Consider the following 20,243-nt stretch of genomic DNA (forward strand, 5'->3'; position numbering starts at 1 on the left):
AATCTGCTCTAAATAGCAGACAAATGTTCCTAAAATAGAACTTTATCCATTTTGAAGAAAGAAAATGCATTGGATAATAGGATGATATGATTGGAAAGGAAAGATGTCATAGTCATGGTTGGAATGTTTTTGATCATATAGCACCACCTTGACTAGCTTCCGTGCTGGTGGCACATAAAAAGCACCAACTGATCGTGGCCGCTGCCAGCCTCCCCTGGCACCTGTGCCGGTGGCACGTAAAAAGCACCCACTACACTCACAGAGTGGTTGGCATTAGGAAGGGCATCAAGCTGTAGAAACTCTGCCAGATCAAGACTGGAGCGCCTGGTGCAGCCTCCTGGCTTCCAGATCCCCAGTCAAATCGTCCAACCCATGCTAGCATGGAAAACAGACGTTAAACGATGATGATGATGATAGCGGCTCAATCAAAGCTAAACAACAACTCAAAATTAATGACGGGGCAATGCACTTAGTTATTCAATCATGATGATGATGAGGTTAGGTCTTTAATTTTTCACTAAGAAAAGAACAGTTTCTTCATGATTTTTTATACCATAAGAAAGAAAAATTTCTCACAAATCCAATATTGTCACTTCTAAATCTAGCCATGATATGGTGAAAAATTGCAAAGTCAATAATGGAGATTGTACTACCATAGCTGCTCATGTAGTATTAATGCATACTGACGCTACTTGGCAACCTGACGTATTCCCACATGGAGAGAGGTCAAACAGAATATGACGCCAAGGCTTCAAATATTGATTTTGAGCTAGAATTTCAAGAAATGGATGAATTAATTGGTAAGCAAACATATTTCTATGGAAAAATGCACTAAATTGAGCAATATAAGTTTTTTACAGCCCAAAATTAGCATGGAATCATCACATTGAGAATGTTGTTTATTCCCTCTCACTGTGTTAACATTTGGTAAGTGATGTCCAAATTTTACCAAGCAGGGTTTTTTGTACATGTGAATTTTTTCTCTGAGAAATATTGATAAAATTTTCATCATCATCATCATCGATTAACATCCATTTTCCGTGCTAGCATGGGTTGGATAGTTCGACCGGGGTCTGGGAAGCCAGGAGGCTGCACCAGGCTCCAGTCTGATCTGGCAATGTTTCTACGGCTGGATGCCCTTCCTAACGCCAACCACTCCGTGAGTGTAGTGGGTGGTTTTTACATGCCACCGGCACAGGAGCCAGGGGAGGCTGGCAGCAGCCACGATCGGTGGGGCTTTTTACATGCCACCGGCACAGAAGCCAGTCAAGGCGGCGCTGGCATCGGCCACGTACAGATGGTGCTTTTTACATGCCACTGGCACAGGTGCCAGGGGAGGCTGGCATCAGCCACGATCGGTTGGTGCGTTTTACGTGCCACCGGCACAGAAGCCAGTCAAAGCGGTGCTGGCATCGGCCATGTTCGGATGGTGCTTTTTCTGTGTCACCGGCACTGGTATCACAACTACAATTTGTTAATAAAAATTATATTGTGAAATGAATATTATTTTGTAGACTATTAAAGTGCAATATGATGGGGTTTTTTTCTTTCTGATTTAAATACAGTCGGATAATTTGTGGTAGTGCTTACATTTTCACAAGTGCTCATTCATCTTGTTTATTTTTCCTCTCTCTCATTCTCTCTCCCTCTCTCTCTTTCCTACTAATGATGTTTTTAATATCAAAGCAAGGAATTAGTCTTCACAGTCTGTTTTTTAATCTAAGTCAACATACAATTCTGAGAAAGGTAGCAGATGGCGGTTGGACATGCTAGAAACAACAGCTAAATTTCTCTTACATCACACACACCTTCTCATCTGAAAATATTTTGAAAATTTAGGTTTTTTTTTTAACTGGAAATGCTTCTCCCATCGTTTTTAAGTGTGTAGTGCAAAAAAAAAATTATCCAAAATTGGTTCAGAGGATGGTAGTGAAGGAGAGGGGTTAAAAGAAGGGGGTGAAAAATAATCATAAATTTTCAAAAAACATTCTTCATAAAAAGCTTCCCCCATCATTTCCAAGGTTGTGGTGAAAAAAAAATTGAAAAAATTTGTCAAAACAGAGAAAATCCAACTTATATCAGTATTCTGATCTGAAACTCCACCATTTATAGCCATTCTTAATAATCCATTAAAATTTTATTGAAATGTATCAAGTTCCAAACTTTCAGGATTTATTTAGTTCTATACCTACAACAAATGGGCCAAACCTCAAGTCCTTGTGCCTTGTACTTTTGGATATAGCTAGGTCTCAAAAAACACTGTGAAATCAACTGTATTTTACATACATATTTTACAATTTTTTGTTAGAATTGCCAAAAAGAGTGTTTTATTTTCAGGAATCAGGAAAAAAATAATAAGCAACTGCTATACTGTGGACATTATTAATTTGTGTAATATGAAGATGATTATCACTTCAGCTTGAAAGATATGACATCACAAATATGGCCAATTATTCATTTAGGCTAATTAGGTAAGATTTTGATCAATTTGCTGACCATTCAAATTGTTATATATCCTAAAATATTCAGCTAAATTTCACAAAAGAAGTATCAAAATGTGCTCTCCAAGTAAAAAAAACCTATACTATTAGATATTTTCAAAAATTCATAGTGATAAATGCCTGGGGGGGAAAACTAGAAGTAGTTGATAGCTTCTGTTACCTAGGTAACCAAGTCAGTAGTGGGGTGGATGCTCTGAAAGCATAGCTACTAGAATAAGAATAGCCTGGGCAAAATTCAGAGAGCTCCTAGCTCTGCTGGTAACCAAGGGCCTCTCACTCAGAGTGAAAGGTAGACTGTATGATGCATGTGTGCGAACAGCCATGCTACACAGCAGTGAAACATGGGCTGTGACTGCTGAGGACATGCAAAAGCTTGAAAGAAATGAAGCTAGAATGCTCTGCTGGATGTGTAATGTCAGTGCGCACACACATGACAGAGTGTAAGAACCCTGAGAGAAAAGTTGGACATAAGAAGCATCTGATGTGCAAGAGAGACAACTGCACTGCTATGGTCATGTGTTGCATATGGATGAGGAGAGCTGTGTGAAGAAGTGTCACACTCTAAAGTAGAGGGAACCTGTGGAAGACATGGAATGAGGTGGTGAAACACGACCTTTGAATGCTAGGCCTCACAGAGGCAATGACAAGCGACTGAGACCTTTAGAGGTATGTGGCGCTTGAGAAGACCCAGCAAGCCTAGTGAGTTCATAGCTGTGGCCGATGCCAGTGTCGCATAATGGGCTCATTTAAAAGTACCCTTCAATCGTTGGGCAATATACTGTGCTTGAGAAGATCTGTTGAATCCAGTGAAACTGTAGTTGTGGCTGATGCCAGTGCTGCCTGACTAGCACCTGTTCCGGTGGCACTTAAAAGCACCATTTGAGCGTGGCTGATGCCAGTTCAACCTGACTGGCTCCCTGTGCTGGTGGCACATAAAAAGTACCCACTACACTCTCAGAGTGGTTGGCATTAGGAAGGGCATCCAGCTGTAGAAACCTTGCCAGAACAGATTGGAGCCTGGTGCAGCCTCCTAGCTTGCCAGTCCTCAGTCAAACCATCCAATCCATACCAGCATGAAAAGCGGATGTTAAATGATGAGGATGATGATAAATGTTTATGAACAGTTATCATTCATGAAATCAGCAACAACATTCCACACACACACATACAACGATGCTGAGATACTGTTCATACAACAACGATAATTAAGTCATCCACTTTGACAGTAGCAACTCAGACATTTGAATTACATCATCACTGACCAGCTTCATCTGAAGCAACAAGCTAACATAACAACAGTATTCTATTGCTGACAATCCTATCTTACTTTTTCAAATAAAGTGTCTCCAAGACATTAATTGATGATGATGTGGCCTACCTTTTTGAAGACTGTCAGGTGCAATTTCTAGCATGACAAAAGACAACAAAGATGTTCTCCTTGTTGGCTTTTCCTAATTTATGTTGAATATTGAGGTAAGTAGTCTAGTGAATCCTATTCCTTTCATGTTCGTGTTCAAGTAATGATAAGGATATGCTGTCACAAGAAAAGACCTTCATTAATAATGAGGGCTAACATTTGGAGTGATTGTGAGGACACAAATAGTGTGCTGTCATAAATTAGGGTGATCAAAATGCAATGTTTGCTTGTTATAAAATGTACTTGCATTTTTGTCATTGCTGTTGAAAGAGGATACTTTCAAGGACATCATCATCATTTAACATATGTTTTTCAAGTTGGCATGGAAACTGAAAAACATCTTGATTGAAAACTGGTAAGCTAGGGAGCTGTACCAAATTCCAATCTGATTTGGCATGGTTTCTACAGCTGCATGCCCTTCTTAACACCAACCACTCCAAGAGTGCAGTAGGTAATTTTTATGTGCCACCAGCATGGGTGCCAGGTACGAAATTCCAGCATCAGCCATGACTACAATCTCACCTGGCTTGAGACCTGTCATGCCCATATATTTTCACACATCTGCCATTCAATTTGGATCTTTTAATAACACCATCCCTTCGTATACAGGGTGTCCACAAAGTCTGGGTACATGGAGATTAACACATACTTTAAGAAATTATTATTTCTTATATCTATTTCTTTATGTTATGATTTTATTTACTCCATGTACCCACATGGGGATTAACACGTACTTTAAAAAATTATTTCTTATGGTTAATGTTATGATTTTATTTACTCCATGTACCCAGACTTTGTGGACACCCTGTAGAATGGTCACTGAATTGCAATGGCTGTTAAGTGAACATGTTGTGTTACATATGCATGTGCAGCCTGCCTTTCTATCATGTTGGGCCTAGGACTAAAAAAGACTTCCAAGATGTACCTAGATGTGGGGGAAAGTGTGTGTTGGCTTAACTAAGGAAGATTAGTAATCTCAGCTCCTGGCATGAAACCAACTGTTAAAGTGGCTGATATGGAAATATAATTTGGTATTTTTTTAATGCAGTCGGATAATTTGTAGTAGTGTTTACATTTTTACAAGTGCTGATTCATTTTGTTTATTTTTTTCTCTCTCTCTCTCCTGCTAACAAGTTTGCTGTAAATTACAGATGTTTTCAACAATCTTAATGTTGAGTTTGGTCCCCTTCGGAACTTTCCTAAATCTACAGGCTAGTTCTCCATGGGCTGTGGCATCTGCAAACATCACTCCTTGATATTTGTTGTTCACAAGAACTCAGCTTTGTTACACAACATGAAAATTAACATACTGATAACAGACTTAGGACAATGAACGTGTCCCCACTATGCAAAACCTATGAAATGAAAAAACATATACACAACTTCATGCACCACATGCAATTCTCTGGATATGATCAGGAAGATGGGGTTTGAGTATACAGGTGTGCTAGAAAAAAATTAGATAAATTATATGTAATGATACCAGTGATACCTGCCCTAAATATAGAAATAAAAACTATGTGTGTGTGTCTGTATGTGCATCACTAAAGCTTAAGAACTACCCAACCAATTTCATTCAAATTTTACACATGCCTTACTTAGGATCCATGCAGTGTCATGGGCCAAAGAAGTTTTCAACTTCTTGCCTGACAAAGCAAGCAGGGGAAACACGTGGTATAAAACCAACAAATAGCAAGGAGTGATGTTTGTAGAGGCCACAGCCCATGGAGAACTAGCCTGGAGATTTAGGACAGCTCTGAAGGAGACCAAACTCAACATTAAGATTGTTGAAAAGCCAGGGAACTCTGTCAGGTCGCAATTATGCAGGATGTACTCCTTTGAGAAAACCACATGCACCAATGATAACTGCATGGCATGTAGGATTAGCCCTGGCATTAACTGTAGAACTAGAAATGTAGTTTACAGCATAAGATGCATAGAAGGTGCTTGTAAAGACATGAACATGACGTACATAGGGGAGACATCTAGGAGCACTGCGGAATGACTAAATGAACATTTGAGACAATATGATGACAAAAAACAGTCCTCCATACTCTACCAACATGTCAAGGACCAACGTGGAGGAAACCTGGGTCAACTTGACATCTACATCTTATCCAAGCACCCAAAGGACCCAACACTCAGACAAATACAGGAGTATGTCGTCATAAATGAAACTTCCCCAATTCTAAATAGGAAATATATGTAGTGGTTATCATACCCCCATAGCCACAGTTTATACAGGTAGAATAGTTAGTGGGCTGTTACATAGATAGATATGTGTGTGTGGGTGTATGTATATATATATATATATATATATATATATAAAATCATCATCATCATCATCATTTAGCGTTTGCTTTCCATGCTAGCATGGGTTGGACGGTTCAACTGGGGTCTGTGAAGCCAGAAGGCTGCATCAGGCCCAGTCTGATCTGGCAGTGTTTCTACGGCTGGATGCCCTTCCTAACACCAACCACTCCGTGAGTGTAGTGGTTGGCGTATATATATATATATGGTTGGCATATATATATGTATATGCACATGTATATAAGCATATGGATATGAAAGTAAACAGACAGACATACAGACGGATAGGTACATAAGTTATATGAACAAACAAGCACACATACACATACATACACAAATGAAGACTGAAACACATGACCATATATACACACTTCAGTTCACACAAGGACATATATGGAGACACAAGTCCACACATATGGAGTTATATATATAGCTACATACTGAAAGTAATTGAAATCGAAAGCATATAATAGTGAAAGTATTAATGGAGATGTTATTGTTTCACTTTTGAGATGTAATACTGAAACAGTGTAAGAGATAAAAGATTGCTCTGGGCTCACATTAAGCAAGAAGTTGAAAAGTTTTTGGCCTATGACACAGCATGGATCCTAAGTAAGGCAAGTGTAAAGTTTGAATGAAATTGGTTGGGTAGTTCTCAAGTTTTAGTGATGCACATACACACACACACACACACACATTCTCAGTTATATATATATAGTTTTTAAAAAAAACTGAAGATTAAAAATTTTTTTACATACAAAATTTAGAGGATTGACCACTAAAATCCTCTATATTTTGTGTGTAAAAAAATTTTTCATCTTTGGATTTTAAAAAAAATATGCTAGGCCATTGGTTTTAATTGATTAATATCAATTTCTACCCTTATTTAATTTCATATATATATATATATATCATCTCACACATACACATACACACAGATACATGCATACATACACATGACAACCTAACTCCCAATCATCCGATATAGACAATCGCAAGAACTGGTCTCTGCCAGAATCACCTTAGCTTTCCTTGTAATGGTAATTTTAAGAACATCATTATATTGGCATTATTCCCTCCTCTATATAACCAACAGCAGTCTAAATTGGAAATCAATAAATTTGGTCTTATTTCAGATATTCCACCTCTTGATTTTCAAATCAATGATCTGTTTTTTTGGCTTTGGTACTGCCACAGAGTAAAAAAAAGTCTCCCAATAACAGCATTATTTACTATAATGTTTGAAAATGTGCACAGGTGTGTAAATTTTCAAATATACAAGAGGTGGGCAAGTGAGTGAGTAAGAGATAGAGAGAGGGAGTGTATATGTGTGTGTGTATACAACTATATGATTATATATGTAATGAAACTCTGACAGATCAAGATTGGGGCCTGGTGCAGCCATCTGGTTTGCCAACCCTCAGTCAAAATCGTCCAACCCATGCTAGCATGGAAAACGGACGTTAAATGATGATGATGATGTGTCTGTATAGATAGGTATGTCAAATAAACAGATTAATGTATGTATATATGATTCCCTGTCTAGGTAACCCTATGACAAACCTTTGACATGCCAAAAAAAAACCCAGTCATTTGGGAGTCACCAGCACATGTAATACAAGCATGTGTATGTGAGAGAGGGGGAAAGGGAGAGGAAGGAAGGGAAAGAGAGATGGAGAGAGAGAGCGATTTTGTGTACGTGTTCATTTTCATTCATTATGTGTAGAGATGCTGAAACAGCAGTGTAGGCAATTGAATTTCTATTGCTTTATAATTACTACAGAATTACAGTGAAACACACAAACACACACAATAGTTAGCTTTACTCTTTTCTTTTCTTTCAGTTTTAGTATAATTAGATACACAAGAGAACGTGTGTGCATGTATGTGTGTATATATATGTGCATATGCTATATTTATTATCTTGGAGAGAATGGTAGCTAGTTTCAAATATTGTACTGTTCGTGAAAGCCAAAGCGAAAGTAGGAAGTTGTGATGTCATTATTTAATGAACAGTAATCTTTCATTATTGTTGCTGTTGTTTTTCCCTTTCCTTTGCTCTCTCTCTCTCTCTCATACACACACACACACACACACACACACACATGCAATATATATATGAATTAGTAATATTTGTAGAGACAAATTAGCTTGGATTACTGCCAAACATTTTGCTCTGAGTGTGAAAAACTTGGTAGAATTTGGCATAACTACAGAAGAGAAAGGTAGATAAAACATTTCTAAAAGATAGTAAAAGATAAAACTCATCATTATCTTCATGACATAAATAATTGGTGTAGAAATCAAATTGAAACTATATTGCATATCATCCTTCATCTTATTCCTTAACCCTTTTGTGGGGCAATATTTATAATGGAATACACTGCCCTTAAGTTTTGATTAATTTTGAAAAGAATAAAGAATTTGGAAGGATTTCGTAAAACAAGGAACATTTTCATTAAACTGATGTTTGAAAAGAAACATTTCTAAAAATAGAATTATGACGATGGATGATTAATTTAAATATCAACATTTTAATCGAGATTTTGTGACAGGCTTAGTTTAGGAGGGGTTGGTATCAAAAGGGAATGGATATTTTTATGTGGTGGAATGAGATCGGACAAAATATTGCAATTACTGTATGATGTGTTAATATGGATAAGATGTTATAATTAGGATTATATAAAACCTGTAAACTCATATGATAACAAGAAAGAACCACATAATCTTATGAGCCAATGAGGAAGCCTCTATGTGGTCATGCAACTTGCTAGAAATAACAACAAAATATTACTCATGCCACACCCTACATCCTTAAAAATGGAGGAAGAAGGAGTAATTAGGTAATTAGGTAATGTAATTCTAAAATTACATTAGATAATGTAATCCTATATCCAGAAAAAATGTGATGGTCGCAGCTACAATGGTAACCAGTGGTTAAGCACCAACACCCACTCAACCTTATACAATTAGCCCAACTGACATATTCTAAGAAAGTCAAGGTTCCTGATTGCTACTGAAATGGCGCTAGAAAAACTGTGAGATGATCTGAAATGAAAACTTTTGAGCCAAGTAGCTCACTAATGAATCCACTCAGTCATTTAACAAGCAAACAACTTCATAATGCCCAAAACTAGATTTACATAGAAGAGGCTCTACTGGAGCAACTTCACCCTTCACTTGATCTATCTATCTATCTACCTACCTACTAAGTATATATATATTAGAAATAGAGAATAAACAAGCAAAACATGTGGTATCACTTTAGAGCATTTGATTTATAATTTAAACATACTCTTTTACTTGTTTCAGTCATTTGACTGCGGCCATGCTGGAGCACCGCCTTTAGTCGAGCAAATCGACCCCGGGACTTATTCTTTTGTAAGCCCAGTACTTATTCTATCGGTCTCTTTTGCCGAACCGCTAAGTAACGGGGACATAAACACACCAGCATCGGTTGTCAAGCAATGCTAGGGGGACAAACACAAACATACACACCCACATATATATACATATATACGACAGGCTTCTTTCAGTTTCCGTCTACCAAATCCACTCACAAGGCTTTGGTTGGCCCGAGGCTATAATAGAAGACACTTGCCCAAGGTGCCACGCAGTGGGACTGAACCCGGAACCATGTGGTTGGTAAACAAGCTACTTACCACACAGCCACTCCTGCGCCTATAGTGTGAAATAGTTATAGTAAATACATAAAGTCTTCTACAGCTGTTTCTAGAATAGCTAAGCATGTGGAACATATGTTATCAAGCAATGATTTCCTTATAAGCCAACTATTCCATCATTGGAATGAGAAAAAATAAATAAAGAATAGCTTTAATCAAGGATATTAGTTACCTTTTTGCTGAAGAACTAGGGAGTGTCCAAAGATAATAGTAATTGGTAATTCCAAGATCAAAGAATTAATGAAATCCATAGTAAAAGATAAAATCCATTTGCAGTTCCCTTGTTGAAGTATCAAGGAAAACCCGAGATAAAAAATGATAGAAGTTATTAGTTTCATCCCTTCAAAGGGGACACAGGCTGGATTTTACCCTACCTACATAATAAATATGTAATTGTTGTTTTAACATCCGCTTTATCACTCTTGAATGGATCGCACAGAATTCATTGACACAGACCTCTTATGAGTGGATGCCCTTTCTGTCACCATCCCTCATCTGGTGACAGATGCATATCTAACAGTGTGCAGTCAATGCAGCTGAAATGTGCATAGGTCCAGAAAAGAATGCTGTAAATAACTGGTTAATAAAATTATAGATGTGGAAAATCTCCATTCATCATCATCATCATCATCAGTGTTTAACGTCCATTCTCCATGCTGGCATGGGTTGGACAGTTCGACCGGGGATCTGGGAAGCCAGAAGGCTGCACCTGGCTCCAGTCTGATCTGGCAGAGTTTCTACAGCTGGATGCCCTTCTTAACGCCAACCACTCCGTGAGTGTAGTGGGTGCTTTTTACATGCCACCGGCACAGGTGCCAGACAAGGCTGGCAACGGCCACAATCGGTTAGTGCTTTTTACATGCCAATCTCCCCATCATTATTAATACTGTATGTATGTATATATATATATATATATATATATATATATATCATTGTCATCATCGTCGCTTAACGTCCCCCTTCCATGCTGGTATGGTTGGGATGGTTTGACAAGAACCGGCCAAGCAGAAGCCTGCACCAGACTTCTATAACTCTTTTGGCAGGATTTTTATAGCTGGATGCCCTACCTATCACCAACCACTCAGCAGAGTGGACTTAGTGCTTTTTACATGGCACAAGCCCAGGTAAGGTCAGTTTTGGCAAGGTTTTTACAGCTGGATACCCTTTCAAATGCCAACCACTTTACAGTGTGGACTGGGTGATTTTAAGTGGCACCTACACTGATGGGGTCACAAAGTACTTGTAAGACGAAAAAAATATCTTTTGAGAGGGGAGGGGACATTGGAGGAGGTGATCTTGTGTCGGATGATGAAAGGTTAGAGACAGAGATACAGAAACAGATAGAGGAGGTACTAGGTTACCCGGCTGGGTCGGGAATGGGTGGAGAGAGGAATCAAGAATGAAGACAGAAACATGTGCACTGCTGTGAAAGAAATACATGGTTACCCAACTTGAGGGAAGTGCAGGAGAAGGAGAGAGAGAGTGGGAGACAGCAGGATAGAGATGGTGGCAAAGATCCAGGCATACTCACAAGGGACAGGAATCTGAATATAAATGGAATGGTTAAGTAAAGGAAGAGGGAGATATGGATGGTGGCAAGAGCCAGGGCATACCCTTGATGTTTGAATATCATGATATAAGTGGCAGGATATTGCGAAGGAAGTTGTGATTAAAGAGTGCAGAGATGGAGAGTGAGTCAGAAAAACCTGGGCATGTATAGAGTCGGTGGGGCTACTGGATAGCAATAATACAGAGGAATAGGGCTGTGAGGACAGGATTGGGAGTAGGAGGTAACCATAGTGCATGAAGTGGAAATGTGAGGAAGAGATGTAGTTTTGTTTGTTGTGGTGGAGTGTGTGAGAAGTTTTCTTGTTAAGTGTGGGTGGGACACACAGCACTTCTAGAACTCAGCTTCATATCACCAGACATCGCAATCCATTGTCATTTCCTCTGTGAAGCCCAGCATCTTGAGATCAGTCCTTACCACTTCATCCCATGTTTTCCTGGGTCTTCCTCTTCTGCGAGTACCAGATAGATGGATAGATGGATGGATGGATGGATGGAAACATTATAGATGTCACATAATGTATGTTTTGGTTAAACACCTTTTGACAGCAGTATTTCATCTACGTAAAGCCCCTTCAAGACATATAGTGTTGAAAAACACTGTATACTTCAAAACCAAACCAAGTGAAACAAATTGCCTTGTAGGTGAATGAGGATGGTAGATATATATATATACTTGAGTAATCCTTGAAACAAATTCAAACCATTGGTCTCGGTATATGCAGGTAGCATAAAATTGATCTTTAGGTGTGCAACAGTGCCATGCAAGCAAAAAATCTTACACTATTTGCATCTACCTCAGACCACTGATTAGAATTCATTTTGAAGGTGACTCAAGTATACATTACTGATGAGGCCGAAATAACAGTGAAATACCTATGTCTACCATTCTCATTCATCTACAGGACAATTTGTTTCACCTGATTCTGAGGTGGACAGTGCTTATTAACACTCTACATCCTAAAAGGACTTCTGGACAAAACATTGCAACCGAATAGTGTTTTTATAATCATCCTCATCGTTTAACGTCTGCTTTCCATGCTAGCATGGGTTGGACATATGACTGAGTGCTGGCAAACGAGATGGCTGCACCAGGCTCCAATCTTGATCAGGCAGTGTTTCTACAGCTGGATGCCCTTCCTAATGCCAACCACTCAGTGAGTGTAGTGAGTGCTTTTTATGTGCCACTGGCACGGGGCCAGTCAGGCGGCACTGGCAATGACCTCGCTTGAATCTTTTACACATGCCACCGGCACGGGTGCCAGTAAGGCGATGCTGGTAACTATCACGCTCGAATGGTGTTTTTTACGTGGAAATTATTGTATACAGTGCTCAGGTGCACCACAACTTGTCAAAAGTGCCTGTTGAGATGTTCTGTGTTTTGTTCAATTAATTTTAAATATAACAAAGAATTTAGTAAAATAACTTAGTTATCATTAAGCTAGTGGTAGGTACATAAATTGTGATTAAGTTTTGGTGAAAGATTTTAATTCAGAACTTTTGAAAACAAGACATTTGTACTACAGAACCAGAGGTGGTTTCATCTGGGTTAGTAACAAAGGCACATACAGTAAGTATGTGACATCTATCATGTTTACATTATTAGAGCTACCTCTAACTTAGAATCTAATGTTATATATTTAGACACATACACACAGACGGACGGACGTACGTACATATGTATGTATGTATGTATGTATGTTATATATTTAGACACATACACAGATAGATAGATAGATAGATGTATGTATGTATATTCTTTCAGTTTCCATCTACCAAATCCACTGACAAGACTTTGGTCAACCTGAGACTGTATTAGAAGACACTTGCCCAAGGTGCCATGCAGTGGGACTGAACCCAGAACCATGCGGTTGGGAAACAAGTTTCTTATCACACGGCCACATCTGTGCCCATATATATATATATATATATATATATATATATATATTATACATGAGTGTGTGTGTGTGTGTGTAAGTTTGTATACTTTTATTATTCTTGTTGTTGTTTATTTTATCAAATGTATGTATGTATGTATGTATGTGTGTATACACATGATTTAGAATTAAATGGATGCAACAAAATTGAAATACGGGAACATTTCAAAGAAATATGATCCCTGCCTCTCTCATTTCACCCCTTACTTCTATTTATTGATATACATACCTTTTCTCATATCCACCTTAACACTTGTTCACTCTCTCACATGGACAATAAACAAACCCTTAGACTTGTCCATTCCAAAGAAATATGTTTTTGAATGAGAATTATTAAAACATGCTGCATGAAATACTTTTGTGCAACAATAAATAAATGGAGATATTAAGCATATCCTGAATTGGAAGTGGTGCTTCGATATAATTTATGTTATTCTTGGAATATATCTGCGTGTATATACAGCGATATGTAAACAAATATATACATACAGGAGTGTGCATGTGTGTGTGTGTGTGTGTGTGAGTATTTGTGTATTCTTTTATTTGTTTCAGTCAGTTGACTGTGGCCATGCTGGAGCACCACCTTTAGTCAAAACAAATCAACCCCAGGACTTATTCTTTGTAAGCCTAGTACTTATTCTGTCGGTCTCTTTTCGCCAGACTTCCAAGTTATGGGAACATAAACACACCAACATCGGTTGTCAAGTGATAGTGTGGGAACAAACACACACATACACACACACACACACACACACACACACACACACACACACACACAGACAGACAGACAGACAGATAGATACAATGGGCTTCTTTCAGTTTCCATCTACCAAATCCACTGACAAGGCTTTGGTCGACCTGAGACTGTATTAGAAGACACTTGCCCAAGGTACCATGCAGTGGGACTGAACCCAGAACCATGCAGTTGGGAAACAAGTTTCTTATCACACAGCCACACCTGCGCCCATATATATATATATATATATATATATATATATATATATATATATATATACATATTATACACACATGAGTGTGTGTGTGTGTGTGTGTGATAGTTTGTATACTTTTATTATTCTTGTTATTGTTTATTTTATCAAATCATAAATAAAGGTCATTAAAAAATGAAATATTGATTAAAATATTTGACTAAAGCAAATGTAATGATAGGGACAATTATAGGTATATAGATGCACACACATCACACACACATATATATATGTGAATGTGTGTGTGTATAAATACACATATGCACACAGACATAATCATATTTATGTGTGTGTGTGTGTGTATATATATATGTGTGTGTGTGTGTGTGTATTTGTAAATGTATACATGTATATGTGTAGCTATGCATAAATTTACATACATTCTAAATGATGATGATGATTCTCTTACATACTCTCTCACACACACACACAACACAATCTTACACACATACATGCACAAATACACAGTACATGTATTGCATACAACCACATTCATACATGTGTGTAAAGAGAGAGATGGAGATGAGTTTGCACAGAAATGAGAAAAAAATATATCAGGTCATGTGAATCCCCCTAAATACTCTGTAAATAAATTCTGTGTAAAAGAAGCAAAAGAATAAATTGAATATTTAAAAGACACTTACCAGGAAATATGAAGATCCCCGACTGTAATATTTTGTAATCCAAATCTTTTAATCCTTTTGGAAGGTTTATTTGTCGACGGCTGTAAGAAGAGATTGAGTGCGGACTGGATGGAGTTGATAAACTCTCACCTTCACCAAGTGCCATTTCATCCAATAAAGACAAGGATCCTGGGGAATTGAAAAGACAGGAATGATCAGAATCGATTCTACCCTGAGACATGACAGTACACTTCAGACAAGTAATTCAAAGATTTTGTCGCACATTATTTAATTTGTCAATAAACCCGTTTAAATATAAATTGTGACTGTATTTCTGTTTCTTTTTTTGTGGTTTCTTTTTTTTTTTTTTTGCAATATGTCTATTCGTCCATCTATCCGGATAGCTATCTACCCTGTAATATTAAGCAGATCTACCCTGTAATTTTAAGCAGAACAACTTAGATTAACTGAAAACGCCCAGTTTGTCAGATATTTGGAAAAAAAAACAAAAACGAAACAGTGAGGAACCAGTGAATACATGTAGAGTAATATGTATGTATAGCAGTCTCTCAACAGAAGAAAACCAAGGGTAAGCAAAGGAACAGTCCTGGGGAATTTCTGTGTGTGTGTGCGTGTAGGCTGTCTCCACTTACAGTCAGCATGACTATTGGGAAGTATAGCATAGGACTACACTCCCACTACCACTTGAACATACATATAAGAACCATTTCAACATACATCACTGGTAAACTGACTGCCCCCTAAAGCACTGTTTTAAATAATTTACATGACATGGAGATAGCAAGAGCCTTTACCACCCAAATACCTCCCCCATACTATCAAGTTGATTACCAGTTGAAGGGGTGCTACTATCAGGGGTGAACTGGGTGGAAGGTGTCTGAGTGGAAACTAAATTTACCATATTGGATACTTACAATCCACTTAACTATAAAGAAAAAAAAAGAAACAAAAGTTAAATATATATATGTATATATATATACACTTACAGCTTGACTGGATATAGAAACATTATAAGAAGCAGGAATCTGTAATTAGTCGCTAATTGCAGTCTGACAACTGATATAATCATTGACACAGAGAAAGTTAAAAGTATACGCAATGATCAAATGTTTAATGTTGATTTTGTTTACCAGTTTTTCAATAAATTAGTTATAATTATTTAAAAATAATAATAACCAAACATAAAAAAAAAACACATCAAAACCAATGAAATATTAATTCAAATTGTTAGCAGCTGAGAATAAAATAGAATGGCATGAAATACTACAGTAAAGAAAATATACACATTTGATGCAGAAAAACTATTATTTTTATTGTTATTCTACTTCTCAGACATCCAATACTGATGATATTAATAGTTAGATCTACTTCAAAGAAAACGATTTTAAATACCTTTGGATGATGTCCAATTGAATTTGCAATGTAAAAAAATATTTGATAGCTTTTAGATTACAAGAAAAAGTTATAGACAAAAAATTGGTTTTCGTCTTTTAAATAAAAGAGTAGTTTTTTGCTTCTTTACTTCTGCTGATTGTACATATATTTAAAATCAAAAGTGGTAAGAAAAAGTAGAGTCGACCAACAGTGTATGAAAAATTATGATGATTTGCTAAGATTTTATATCTGCCCGTAACATTGCTATTCTAGATTGAAACTGTTTGCACGAGTGTCATATCCAGGGTCAAATATTGCAGTTTTCTGTCATTAAATTATGGCAGGAACTTATCCAAAAGATATTTGACAATTTTCCCGACTCAATAAGGATGTCATAAACTATTTTAAGGGCAATGCCTTTTTTTTTTTTTATATATATTTACTAGAACCGTCTACAAGAAGATACTTCACTACAATGGTGGTCTAAGAAAGATTTTGAACTCAGAGTGTACAGTTTGTCCTACTCGATCCACGCGTGGCTCATAAGGGCTGGTTTCTTGCCGTATAGGTTCCCCACCTGGACGGGATGCAGGTCCGTCACAGGTGAGCTGCAAGATGCAGGAGGAAAGAGTTAGAGAAAGTTGTGGTGAAAGAGTCAGCAAAAGTTCGCCATTACCTTCTGCCGGAGTCGTGTGGAGCTTAGGTGTTTCGCTCATAAACACACACATCACCCGGTCTGAGATTCGAACCCGCGATCCCTCGACCGTGAGTCTACTGCTCTAACCACTAGGCCATGTGCCTCCACAGAATGTACAGTGCCAGAACACATACCTCAAGGCAGTCCATCTGATGCTCTAATAATTTAAAAAACTTACTGCCCTTGACTGGTACTTTATTTATTGACCCTGAAAGAATGAAAAATAAAGTTGACTTGGGTATGATTTGAACTTAAACAAATATCCATAAAACCCTCATCATCATCATTTAACATCCGTTTTCCATGTTGGCATGGGTTGGATGGTTCGACCGGGGTCTGGGAAGCTAGGAGGCTGCACCAGGCTCCAATCTGATCTGACAGTGTTTCTACAGCTGGATGCCCTTCCTAATGCCAACCACTCCATGATTGTAGTGGGTGCTTTTTACGTGCCACCGGCACAGGTGCCAGGGGAGGCTGGCAATGGCCACGATTGGTTGGTGCTTTTTACATGCCACCGACACGGAAGTCAGTCAAGGTGGCGCTGGCATCAGCCACATACGGATGGTGCTTTTTATGTGCCACCGGCACAGGTGCCTCAATAATTAGAAATAATAATAAAAGATGTGGAGTTAGAAGTTAAAAGAAAATTCAAAAGATGTACCTACCATCAAAGTTCATTAGTTTATCAGTATCAGCCAGATTAGCCTCATCTTCTTCAACTCCACGATGGATCAATGGCTGTTCTGGATCACCTGGAAGAGTAGCAGGTGGATTGGACACAAGGTCATCCCATCTTAAGCACCGGATGCTGTCTTCAGCCGTCAGCAAACATCTCTGAAATAAGTTGCAAATCTCGCTGCGATGTGACATGCTGGAGAGTAGCCAACTTCTTGGCAATATATAAATCTTTGGATTAAATATCCAAGGAAACAAATCCTCAAGATACTTTCTGGTCAAAAGAGACAGAAAGCTTTTGAATAGCAAATCCTGAAAGAGTTTGGTTGACACAAACTGCAAAGTGAAGTTGTCATCTGCTCTGGGCATCAACTGCCCACAGAATGCTACATCTTGACTAATTTCTCCTGAATGTTGAATGCGTGAACCAGATGACTGTAAAATTTGACAGCGGTAAATGTGGTAAATGTTGGAAAGGGTATGAAAATAGTCATAGCTTGAATTACAAAAATACCAAATTGTTGTTAACTTGTATGGAAATCTTCCCAAATACTTTCCAGTTGTAATATATTTGAGGCTGGTTTCAGATATCAGTGGTTGTGTATAAACATTGATCACACGTGAAGTTGGTGATGAAATCTGAAACGAAATTAAATTTTGTTTAGTACATTTAAATTATGACAATACTTTTTGGTTTTAATTTGCAAATACAGACTCATAAAACTGTTTGTGACAAATGTATTAGTTATGAAGCAAGGCAACCAGCAGACTCCTGCTGCAATAACAACAATAGAAACATCTTTTTAATTATTTAATTCAACAAAACAGGATTACATATCATCATCATCGTTTAACATCCGCGTTCCATGCTAGCATGGGTTGGACAGGTTGACTGTGGGCTGGCGAACCAGATAGCTGCACCAGACTCCAATCTAATCTGGCAGAGTTTCTACAGCTGGATGCCCTTCCTAACGCCAGCCACTCCGAGAGTGTAGTGGGTGCTTTTACGTGCCACCGGCATGGGGGCCAGTCTGGCGGCACTGGCAACAACCTCGCTCGAATCTTTTTACAAATGCCACCAGCACAGGTGTCAGTAAGGCAACGTTGGTAATGCTCATGCTCAAATGGTGCCTTTTTACGTGCCACCGGCATGGGGGCCAGTCAGGCAGTACTTGCAGTGACCTCGCTCGAATCTTTTTACACATGCCACCGGCAAAGGTGTCAGAAAGGTAACATTGGTAATGATCACGCTCAAATGGTGCCCTTTTACGTGCCACCGGCATGGGGGCCAGTTGGCTGCTCTGGCAACGACCACGCTCGGGTGGTGCTCTCAGCACCCTACTAGCACAGGCACAAATGCCAGTAAGGCGACGCTGGTAACAATCACGTGTAAATTTCCATCACACTCTTTTGAACCTGAAGCACTTTTACATTATATGACACAGAAATTACAGAGAGGATTGGTAATCATAAACTAATTACTATTTCCATATACATCATTGCTTTCTATGACGCCAACACAATAATTTGGCATTCCTTTAGCTTCATAATATTGATGTCATGTTGTGTGAGATACAAATATACTTTCAAATATCTTCTATAATTTAGAGTTTTATTCATGAAATTTATGATGTATCATGCTTCCTAAATTTGAGGGAGATTTGACTGTCATTTTTCTCATGTCCAAATCTGGGGTTGGATCAAATGAAGAAGCAACAAGGGCTGGTAATTTTCAATCAAAAAATTCTATTGTGGGATAGCTTTCATAATTGATTTGGGCCATCAACTTCTGAAGAAGCTGTAGGGGTGCTGTTGTGACATTCATCATGTCCTTATTTTAGGAATTCTTAAACCAGATGGAATCCATCCTTCTCCGAGTATGGCCACAGATAATTTAATCCGCATAAAAAAAAGCAACAGAGAAAGCAAGAGAGAAACAAGAGTTGACCACAGTATAGAACTAGTACTTTATCAATCCTCCTCTTCCTCAGCAGCAGTAGCAGCAGTAGTAGTAGTAGTATTTGAAGACAAAGTACAAATAATAACCAATCATCAACTGTTCTGCCAAGAAATATCTTTTCTTTTCCCTTTTACAGATGTTTTATGTTTGACAAGAGAAAAATAATTTAAAACTAAATTGTCTTTTCATTTTTAGACTTCCATATACAACATATGCAAATACGAATTTTGAAACCAAATTTTCTTCCATAAAGATTAGTTCATTTCGCTTTCTTTTTATCAACTTATCTTTTCAGCATAAAAGCTTATCGCTTGCACACAAAGAAAAACTAATGGAATTCTTTTCCAATAAAACTGGAACTTCTCAAAGATTAAGTAATAAAAACAAAACATATGACATAGCATTTACCTGGTATTTTTTTACCTAAGATTTTTACTTATAAATTGATTATTATGTGGACTCATACATGCATTTATGTGTATATGTATGT

The 20,243-nt window shown here is 37.9% G+C and overlaps 1 protein-coding gene across 2 annotated transcripts in view; it reads right to left on the reverse strand.

Annotated features, from left to right (window-relative positions):
- The window catches only part of LOC115212855 (puratrophin-1-like), a 402,149-nt gene that overhangs the window by 333,412 nt on the left and 48,494 nt on the right, over positions 1–20,243 (reverse strand). For both annotated transcript variants that reach the window (XM_036503619.1, XM_036503620.1), the window contains exons 2-3: positions 17,784–18,432; positions 15,048–15,215 (exon numbers count right to left, since the gene is read on the reverse strand). In XM_036503619.1, coding sequence (XP_036359512.1) covers positions 15,048–15,215; positions 17,784–18,162 — 547 coding nt within the window. In that variant the 5' untranslated portion in view covers positions 18,163–18,432. The remainder of the gene's footprint in view (positions 1–15,047; positions 15,216–17,783; positions 18,433–20,243) is intronic.

The sequence above is a fragment of the Octopus sinensis genome, linkage group LG6 (assembly GCF_006345805.1).
Source record: "Octopus sinensis linkage group LG6, ASM634580v1, whole genome shotgun sequence".
Taxonomy (NCBI): domain Eukaryota; kingdom Metazoa; phylum Mollusca; class Cephalopoda; order Octopoda; family Octopodidae; genus Octopus; species Octopus sinensis.